Source organism: Panthera tigris, chromosome D1 (assembly GCF_018350195.1).
Source record: "Panthera tigris isolate Pti1 chromosome D1, P.tigris_Pti1_mat1.1, whole genome shotgun sequence".
NCBI lineage: Eukaryota > Metazoa > Chordata > Mammalia > Carnivora > Felidae > Panthera > Panthera tigris.
Genome location: NC_056669.1, coordinates 77,344,975 through 77,355,992, shown reverse-complemented (window position 1 = coordinate 77,355,992; position 11,018 = coordinate 77,344,975). Strand labels below are relative to the sequence as shown.

At 39.4% G+C, this 11,018-nt stretch overlaps 1 protein-coding gene across 1 annotated transcript; it reads left to right on the top strand.

The window, feature by feature from the left end:
• Positions 1-6,024: 6,024 nt before the first annotated feature.
• On the top strand, positions 6,025-7,277 carry FANCF (FA complementation group F). Its single transcript, XM_007099251.3, has one exon. The coding sequence runs from the start codon at positions 6,081-6,083 to the stop codon at positions 7,158-7,160; it is 1,080 nt and encodes a 359-aa protein (XP_007099313.3). The 5' UTR covers positions 6,025-6,080; the 3' UTR covers positions 7,161-7,277.
• The last annotated feature ends 3,741 nt before the right edge of the window (positions 7,278-11,018 follow it).

The window sequence follows — 11,018 nt, the reverse complement described above, 5'->3', positions numbered from 1 at the left end:
AATTTGAATTGCAATGCCCTTTATTTTTTCCCCTTTCCTTAGCTGTGTTAATGCCTATGTTAGAGCAGTATTTTCCACCCTTCTCACATGGTGGCACCTGGCAGTCAACAAAGAGGAGTTGGGAACCATGGTGAAAAAAAACTTTTTTTTTGCACTTTCCTGTTATGCTAGTATGAATAGAGATGAATCTACATATTAAATTTATAATAAACTTCTTAACGACATTTGAAACTCTGAGATTTTTTAGAGGGAAATTCTTGAGTCCATGATTTTTTATAGATACTAGTTTTATGTTTGGTAGGGTCCATCACAATTCTTGATCATCATTGAGAGTCACCATTGACTAGAAATATTGTTAATAAAACAGATACAACCATTTTTTTGCCAATTAAAATTTACAGGAAATGAGATTATATTTAAAATTTTTTAACATTTATTCATTTTTGAGAATGAGAGAGACACAGCATGAGCAGGGGAGGGGCACAGAGAGAGGGAGACACAGAATCCAAAGCAGGCTCCAGGCTCCGAGCTGTCAGCACAGGGCCCGACGCAGGGCAGGGCTCGAACTCACAGAGCGCGAGATCATGACCCGAGCTGAAGTCAGACGTCTAACCGACTGAGCCACCCAGGTGCCCCAAGAAATGAGATTATATTTAAAAGAAAAGCTCTTCTTTCCTTATAAAGGCATCATAATGTTAAACCTTATCAATAATGTTGCAAATGAATTTTGAATCCAAAAATTTCTAATACCAAGAATTTAAAAGTTTTTGTGAAAGCTCTGATTTTCAGAATATATGTGCATTGTTAGAGCAGCCTTTCTGCTACTAAAAGACCACTTAAAGCCACATATAGTTGCAAATGGAAAGGAGTGTCTCAAATTTGTAAAAACAGAGATTTGGGGTGGACATCTACACCTGTGCCTACATGGAGAGTCTCACCTTTTAATCCCTTCTTCCTCTATGCCCTGTCCTTCTTGGACATCTGGAACTCTTCCACTAACTTCCTGGGCCCCTTTCCCATGACGAGTTTCTCAGAAAGATAGATTGCATTGTTGCAAAAAACAAAAAAAAATCCGAAAGTGTCTGCAAAGTTTTTATGAGAAATCTGTCTTCAAAAGTTGTGCCAACTTGACAGATGGTAACTATACTTATTGTGGTGAGCGCTGCTTAATGTACGGAATTGTCAGATCTCTATGCTGCACATCTGAAACTAATATAACTTATATGTCAACTATATTTCAATAATAAAATTCTTTAAAAGGTGTACCAGCTTGTTATTCATTGTTGTTACTGAAGAATACAGACAGACCTATTCTTACCCCTGTTTTGAATGAGGTAATGGAGTCAGGATCCGGTGTTATCATTGCCCATAATATTTGCTCTCAGAGGGACTATAAAAAAGTCAAAACACTTTCCTTTCACGAAGGCATTCCTGGATGAAGGGAAAACCCTCTGTGTCCACCTTGCCTGAAGATGGGGAGTCCAGGTCTGCTTGTTCATATAGAAAGATATTATTTCAACAACCAGGTAGCTGAAATTAATGTAGTGATATGGGACTATGACATTGTTCAGAGTAGAATAAAGGGATACCAGCATGTTTTGTTTCCGGTGGTCTCTCAGATGGATAGTGTCCTATAATTTCCGGCTGATTGCATATCTTAAAATAATCAGAAATTTAGACCTAACCTAGAGAATAAAATCAATTTGATTTCTCTAGTCTTTATAGTCCATTGAACAAGAGTGTATTAGAAAACTCGCAGGACCATGAGTAAATACTTCAGCAGCAAGCTGCATCTTTCTTCAATAAAATTTTCTTCACCATCACCCGTAACAGTGTTGGTGGCTGCTCTTTTGTATTTGGGAGGAGTGGAATTTAGAGCAGATGTGAGAAAATATATGCTTTGGAGGCTTATATAATAACAACAACAACAACAACAACAGCCAATGCTTATTGTTTACAAGTGCTGCACAGTGTTCTAAAGGGCTTGTACTAGTTGGGTGCATTTAGCTGAAAGTGACAAAAATGAAACTGAAACTGGCATACACACGCAAGAAAACCCACCATCAGCCAAACAAATAAGACACACACCCACCACAACTGGGAATATATCGGGCTATAATCCTAAACAGGGTTAGTTTGAGGGTTGTCTTAATTCAATGGATTCTTTGTGATTCTGAGATTCTTTTGGCTCTGGGGAAGGAGATGGCTGCGGCAGCTGCGGACTTCATATAAACGTATAACAATATCAAGAGGAAGACAGAAACTAGCTCTTAAGCATGACTGATACTAAGCTTGTGTACCCGCTTAGGGCTCCACGCTGAGAGTTCAGCTCCTGCTTGGGATTCTGTCTCCCTCTCTCTCTGCCCCTCCCCCACTCGTGCTGTTTCTGTCTGTCTCTCTTTCAAAAACAAAAACAAAAAAACTTAAAAAAATAAATAAAAGACTGGGTTCCTAAAGTAATTACTGAATTCAGAGCGGGGTGGATTAAAATGGTTCGCTCAAAATTCCCAGGTACTACCCCTTGGGCTGAGCTGAGTCAGTATCCCCAATTGCACTGTTATCTTTCAAAGTGGGTGGGAGTGATGACAGCATGGTTATTGAAAGACAGTCACAATATCAAGTATGGCATTTTACATTTATTAGCTCATTTGCTCTTCACCAGGACCCTAGAGGTATGTATTTTGTAAAAGCCTTTTTTTTTGGAAAAGCCTTAACCTTTTGTTAACAGCCATGGTTTGAATAATTATCATATTTTAACAAAAATCTCCTGAAATTTGGCCTTCCGTTCACTCTTTTTTTAAAAATTTTTTAATGTTTATCTATTTTTGAGAGACAGACATGAGTGGGGGAGGGGCAGAGAGCAAGGGAGACACAGGCTCCAGGCTCTGAGCTGTCAGCCTTCCATTCACTGTCTTAATTTACTGTCTCCCAGGAATTTAGGGATCATAACCAAGAAATGGGAGATTGCTCCTGGTACATGTAGTCCACATGGTACATGGTCATGTCATTATATGTTTTACTGTGTTATTCCTCTCGTTTCAATTTTCCTTTATTCCCTGATTGCTCAGTTTAAGGCCTAAATAAAGTACTGGTCCTTTATAAAGCTCCTGTAGAACTCTCCAGATTACAACTGGTCTCTCGTAGAATCATTCTTACAGTTTTTAAAACATATAACAACCGATTTGCATTACAGTTAAGTATTTTTGTGCCCCTCCCCACCCCTGCTTCAAGATTGTTAGACACCTTTTTTTAAAGCTTATTTATTTATTTTTGAGAGAGAGGTGAGGGTCAAGGGACAGAGAGAGAGAGAAGCCTCAGAAGGCTCCAGTGCGGGGCTCAAACTCACAAACTGTGAGATCATGACCTGAGCCAAAATGAAGAGTCAGATGCTTAACTGAGTGAGCCACCCAGGTGCCCCAAGATTGTAGATTTCTTGAAGTGAAAGCCCTGTCATAATTATCTTTCAATCTCTAACACTTTACATAGAGTAGAAGCTTAATAAATGCTCATTGAATGTTATTGAATTAAATGGAACACTGAGGAGAAGCTCTAAACCCTAGGCTTTTCTTTTTTTTCTTCTAAAGGGGAAAACTTCACAGACATTGTTTAAGGAAAATAGGCTGGGGCACCTGAGTGAGTTCCAGCACTGCACTGCACCCTGCCCCCCTCTCCCAGCCATTGGGCTTTGTGCTGACAGCTCAGAGCCTGGAGCCTGCTTTGGATTCTGTCTCCCTCTCTCTCTGCCCCTCCTCTGTTCACACTCTGTCTTTGTCTCAAAAATAAGTAAACATATATAAAAAAAAAAAAAAAAGGAAAATGGGCTAATGTGAAATATGCATACATTTATGCATTATAATGCTCAAGTAAGGATTTAAAATAAAATAGCTTTTTAAAAAATATTTATTTATTTATTTATTTATTTATTTATTTATTTATTTATTTTGAGGGAGAGAGAGAGACAGAGAGAGAGCACATGCACAGGCAGGGAAAGGCGGAGAGAGAAGAAGAGAGAGAATCCCAAGCAGGCTTCACGCTGTCAGTGCAGAGCAGACACGGGGTTCACATTCATGAACTTATGAGATCATGACCTGAGCCAAAATCAAGTGTTGGAAGCTTAACCAACTGAGCCAACAAGATGCCCCTAAAGTAGCATTTTATAGAGGTAAGTGGAAAGATACGAAGCTGGAAAAGTTATGAACCATTCTTGCCATAAGGTCTCACCCCATCCTGAATAGAAGATGTCTCACCTTCTCGAATGGATTGACTTTCTCATCTCAGGTATCTGCAACTTAACTGTTCCCTTGGTCATGAAAACTTTTCTCAACACTCATCTTTGAACTTCCCAGGGAAAAGCCAGTTTCTTTAAAAAATTTTTCTAATGTTTATTTATCCTTGAGAGAGAGACAGCGCACGAGCAGGGGAGGGGCAGAGAGAGAGAGGGAGACACAGAATTGGAAGCAGGCTCCAGGCTCCAGCTCCAAGCTGTCAGCACAGAGCCCAATGTGGGGCTCCAACTCACCAACTGTGAGATCATGACCTGAGCTAAAGTCAACACCTAACCTAACCTAACCAACTGAGCCATCCAGGTGCCCCGAAAAGCCAGTTTCTTAAAGAGGCCTCCTTATCACCTAAGTCTTGCTGACCTATCTCCATTATATCTTCCTTACCACATTTGAGGCTATTTGTTTAATGTCACTCTCAAAAGTGAGGAGATGAACTCCTCCACCAGGACAAGGGTCACATTGATTTTCTTTAGCACTAAATCCTTAGTATCTTACAGGATGTGATGTAATAAGTACTCTTCATAAAAGCATAAATAAATGAGTGAATTAGTGAAGTCTGTACATTTTCTAAAGGCAGCCTGCACACTGGGCTCAAAGTTTCTAGTAGCCAATACAAAGAATTTCAGGATACGGTATCCTTAGCATAAAATCAAGTAATACTTCAAGACCAAAAGAATGTGGGCTAAAAAATACCAAAAAAATAAAACTGAATTAACAGCATAAGCACCACTGCTTTATTTATTCATTAAAAAAAAAAAGTGTGGGAATGTTCATTTTAATAAAACATGACTCTTCCCCCTCTTAAATTTGTTTCTCTTCCCCTTTTTGTTAAAACAAAAGAAAAGGAAACATCAGTTCTGCTTACTTAAATTAAAAGTGTTGGCTAGTGTCTTTAGGACTGTAAAGAAATTCAGCTTAAATGAATTATGTCACCAACATCAGTAAGTTAGAAACTGTCGTATTTACACAATGCAACCTCTAAGAAGTTGGCAAGTATTTTTTGAATGCATAAATGAGTGAATAATCCAGATGACATTCCAGAATTGAATCCTTCTTCCTCTCCCCTCTCTTCCCACAATCTTAGTCAAATATATTTCTGTCATAGTGTCTTAACTGTCATTTTGCTCAGTTATTTGTGTGAAATGAAAGTCAACTAAGCTATTTTGCCATGGGAATAACGAAAACAAAAAAAGTGCAATTTTCTAATAAAAATTTAAATTCTTTAAAAAAATTTAAAAGTACAAGTATTGAAGTTTTTTGTTTGCTTCAGTTAATCTGGGCTTCAGCTCTAATAGCAAAATAACAATGTGAAGGCCCAGAATTTAAGAACGTGCCTGGCATTAATTAATTGGTGGTCAGTACATTTTTTACTAAGCTGAATTGAACTAAAGATTTCATTTAATATTTAACAGCATGTCTGGCATTACCCAATAAACCTTAGCAAAGACCATCTCAGGCCAAGCTCAAGAAATTTCTACTTGGGCTTATTTCCAAAGTGAAAGAAGCATGGAGACTCTCGCGACTAACGGTATCTCGCACGTGACGCAGGGAACTCTGTTTTGAACACCCCACATTTGCGCCCCCTCCCTCCTTAACTTTAGTGGCAAAAGTAAAACCGCGGGGCCTTTTCTCCAGTTTAAATTTCCCAGGGTCAAAGTACCCGGATGAACGTCCTTGTCATATCGACAGGGACTTTATCCAATAGCATTGTAGAGAGGCGTATCCTTACACAGACGCTCCAATCGGCACGCAGAGAGTCGGCGTCTCCAAGGTGAACGCGGAAGTAAGCACGCCCCCATGGAATCGCTCCTGCAGCACTTTGAGCGCTTCTCCGAGGTGCTGGCAGTCTCCCGCACGACCCACGTCAGGACCTGGGACCCCGCGACAGTGCGCAGGGCCTTGCAGTGGGCTCGCTACCTGCGCCACGTCCATAGGCGCTTTGGACGCCATGTCCGCATTCGCATGGCTCTGGAACGGCGGTTGCAAAACCAGTGGAGACTGGAGGGCGGCTCTGGGTCCTCTCCAGTCCCCGGGTTGACGAACTTCCAGGCCTTGGAGCGCTGTGACCTCCTGCTGTCTCTGCGCCTGCTAGAGAACCGGGCCCTGGGGGATGCCGCCTATCACTACCTGCTGCAGGAGCTCTTTCCGGGCCCTGGCGTCCCGGACGCCGACCCGGAGACGCTCCAAGGCAGCCTGGCCCGCCTCGCCCGCCGCCGATCCGCTGTCCACTTGCTGCGCCTCAGCGGCTACGGAGAGAACTCGGTGCTTGAGGAGGACTCAGTGCTAAAGACCCAGGCGGAGCTGCTGCTGGCGCGTCTGCGAGAGGTGCCGAAGGCCGAAGCCGAGGGCCCTAGCCGGTTTCTCAGCATCCTGTGGGAGCGCTTGCCTCAGAACAACTTTCTGAAGGTGATAGCGGCCGCGCTGTTGCTCCCCCCGTCGTCTCCCCGGCCCCAAGAAGAGGAGCTGGAACCGGGAACCCCCAAAACACTCGCAGACGGGGATCAGGAGCTGGTCCGTTGGCTTTTGACGAAGTCGGATGTCATGGCCGCCTTTTGCCGTAACCTCCCAGCCGGGCTTTTAACTTCGGTGGCAGGCCGCCACCCAGAGCTCTCCCGGGTCTATCTGGGTCTGCTCGCAGACTGGGCCCGACATCTGCACTACGACCTTCAGAAAGGCATTTGGATTGGAACTGAGTCCCAACATGTGCCCTGGGAGGAGTTGTATGGCAAATTTCAAAGCCTCTGTCAGGCCCCCCCACCTCTGAAAGATGACGTTCTAGCTGCCCTGGAGTCCTGTAAGGCGAAGGATGGAGATTTTCAAGTCCGTGGTCTCAGCATCTGGACAGACCTGTTGTTAGCTCTTGGGTGTGGGTCATGATATTGCACTTAGGAAAAAAGAAGTTTTAGGTCTCAGACCGGGCCCCAGTTCACTTTGGGCCATGTTTTGTTATTACTTGAATGTATGGTTTACCAAATTAAAATTCCAGTGCTTGCACCAGATCTGTACTTTCATGTGTCCAAAATAGTATTTTAGGTGCTAATTTGTAATAGACGGAATTATAATTTACAGTTACAATTGTGCAAAGTAACTGCCTCGTGTTGTCATGGATTTTGTGGATACAGGAGTGACATTGCAAGTACCTTAAAGCCATGAGGTTAACAATAGTTTGCATATTAGAAGGCTCACTTCTGGGGCGCCTGGGGCCCCAGTCTGTTAAGCCTCCGACTTGAGCTCAGGTCATGACCTTGCTGTCTGAGTTCGAGCCCCTCCTCGTGCTCTGTGCTAACAGCTCAGAGCCTGGAGCCCACTTCCCCTTCTGTGTCTCTCTCTGCTCTCGTGCTCTCTCTCTCAAAAATAAATAAGCATTAAAAAAAAATTTTATTAAAGGCTCATTTCTACGAATGCTGAAAAGATAATGTAGTTTTCAAAGTGACAAAACACTTTTTTTTATATCAATATAACTTACTTTTTTAGGTTCCCCTGCCCCCCAAGTAGTGAAAAGCTTTCTTTAATCTTTAAATAACAACATGTGTTGGTAGGTGTGTGTGTATATGTATGTATATATATATATATATATATATATATATATATTCATTTTAAAAGCTAACTGGGCTATTTGGAGTTTAAACCCTGGACTTTGGCCTTTTTAACTTAATATTCTAACCAATTAATCAGCCTCAACCTGTATTGAAATTGCGTTGTTCAGCAAGTTTGTTTCTCATTTCTGCAAATCACTACTCCCTGAAATTCAAAGACCAAACAGTACTTTAAAGCGCTGACTTCAGGATGAGGAAGAACTTTGCTTAAAGTATAGTAAATACGTATATATGCCCATGGGTTTAATAGAGCATTTGCTGGTAAAAGAAACAAAACATGAATTAGAAGACCCAGATTTTAGAGCAGCTTCTGTCATCAACTAGGTTAATAAATCACAACTTTGGTGTTACAGTTGCCTCATGTTAAATGAAGTGCTTAAAATAGTTAAACTTCCTCATTTTTCCCTTGGTGGCGGCCCTTTGGGGACAGTTTAGAATATTTGTCTAGTGTTTGTAGGAACCTAATTTCGTGAGTTTACCCAGATGCTCCACAGCTGGCAGAGTGATTCCCAATCACTCAGTTTAAGAGCAATTTGTTAATTTTTGTTAGGGGGATATAACTTTGCATTCATCAAGAAATTTTTGTCCCTATCCAAGTTAGTTGGTAGCAACATTTTCTTGGAAAACATATGAAGCTTCAGAAAGTTAATTTCTAATTTCAGAAATGGAATTAGAATGAGGAGTTGTGTAATCTTGTAGAATTTTTAATTCTATAGTAGAATCTGGAGTAAACTACTGTTCCCCTACCATGTACACTTTTTTTTGAATTATCTGGGTTAACAGTATCCAGTTTTTATTTCCTGTGGTCCGATTCCTTTTTCTAGCTCTCATCCATATAGCACATCTTTTAGATTGCTTGCCATAGAATGGCAATTCCTTTTATCAGTTACGCGAAAGTCTTGTTTCAGGAAACAACCCTGAGAAGTTTTACGGGGGTAAGTCCTAATTGTGACCCATAACCCTAAGTTCCATAATTCTGAGCTTTAGAGAATGACAGTTTGTAAACTTATTTCCCTAGTTTTATAGCTACATTGAAAACTCCTATTTAAAATGATAAAAATGAAAAACTGAGAACAAACTGAGGGTTGATGGGGGGTGGGAGGGAGGGCAGGGTGGGAGGGAGGGCAGGGTGGGTGATGGGTATTGAGGAGGGCACCTTTTGGGATGAGCACTGGGTGTTGTATGGAAACCAATTTGACAGTAAATTTCATATATTAAAAAATAAAAAAAAATAAAAATAAAAAATAAATAAAAAAAAATTAAAAAAAGGAAAAAAAAAATAAAATAAAATGATAAAAATGGACATAGACCTAAGTAAAGAAAATTTTAAAATCCATTTTTATACTTTCCATACCTTATTTTAGGCTCTCTGTTATATTCATTACACAGATAATCTTGTTGAATTTTCACACCAAGACTGTATTCTTTAAATCAGGGTATAGGCTGAAAGAGATCAGGTAGAATACTCAAGGGCACACAAAATAAGCGACATGGGAGCAGAAGCCCTATCTTGTTTTTTTCTATTTCCCCCAGAGCCTAGCACAGTGCCTGGCATGTGGTAGGTACTCCAAATGTTTCAATAAATGAAGCTAAGATTAGAACCTTAAACTGTATTTTTTATCTCATTTTAAGCAACATTAAATACTTGAAAATATGCTATTGAATATAGCAATCTTATTCCTCTAGGAATCTATAAGAAAAAGTGAGAGGAAAGAATGGGAAATTGAGTAAATAGCTTCAAGCTTCTCATGAGTCAGCAAATAAAACAACTTCTTGTCTGTTGTATTGCTGTTAGTATTATTTAACGACATCTATCTCAATGTTCTCTTAGAACTTCTATTGGGCTAGTTGTACATTTATTAAGTATATTAAAATATTTCAAATTTAAATGCTGTTGTCTATATGCTGGCTACTTGTAACATTTTAATGGAAAATGTATAACGTTTGGCTTTTGGAGAATAAATAAGGCATATGTATGGTGTCCTATGTATGGTGTCTTATAGTTCACAAAGTTCTACGATTAAATCATCTAGCAGAACCTCTGTAAAACAAGGCAATGTCCTATGAGCTTCCAATTTTATTGAGACTCAGGAATTGAGGCTCAGGGTAGCGATTTGTCCAACACCGCATGGCTCTTAGGTGGTAAAGTCAACATAGATCTGGATCTTTTCTAACTTGAATTGCTCCACATATCTTTTAGGTAATCTTAGGTGACTGGTAACTTGAAAACCGATGTTCAATTAAAAGGTCTGTATCATCATTGTATACTTCAAATTGACACAGGGTCTGGCACAGGGGAAGCATTACATTTTTTCAATATTCTTTATGTTTGGGTTGTCACCTGCTATAAACTTTTACCAAGTTATTTTACTCTCTGAGAGTTTATTCATCTTAAAATGAAAATACCACTTTGTCTACTAATTAGCATAACTAAAAGATAAAATGATAATGCCTATAAACATGATGTCACAAGTTATAAATAGGCAGATTCACTTATTTTCTCTTCTTTAAGCTGATAAATATAAGTACATGTTTGTAAATTATGATCTACACTTAATCCATTAGTATGAGTATGAAAAGCAACCATACAGACAAGTATGAGAACTAAGAATGAAACTTATTTAGATTTGACCATTAAAATAAATTTACAAATAAAATGAGACTGATAAAATAAATTTAAAAATAAAATAGTTCAATATTTTAAACACATTTCTGTTGTATAAATAATATAATGACAATATTAAAGGGATAGCCTGTCACCTTGGCACTATTTACATGTCTGTGTATTCCTTCCCATCTTTTGGTCATAAGTCTTATTTCCATAGCTGTAATAAATGTACATACCATTCCTAAGTTTTATAAAGTTATCAAATGTTTTCATATTTAGTCTTTAAAATTAGGAAAACCTGCACTGATTATAGACTAAGCCCTAAATAAATTTTAGTTGAATGCTTTTCCTACATTTAATGAGATGAAAATGTTGAGGTATTTTTCCACCTTTATTATGTTAACTTTTCTAATGATAATTTGTCATTGCATTTCTGGGATACTCAACTTGGTCAAATGTATAAACTTTTTAATATTCTGTTCAATTTCATGTATATTTTGCTTAGATTTTTGATTCTCAATTCTTGAGTGA

Bases quoted from the DNA above. Each gene is read 5' to 3' on its own strand.
- FANCF (XM_007099251.3), top strand. From the start codon at position 6,081: ATGGAATCGCTCCTGCAGCACTTTGAGCGCTTCTCCGAGGTGCTGGCA.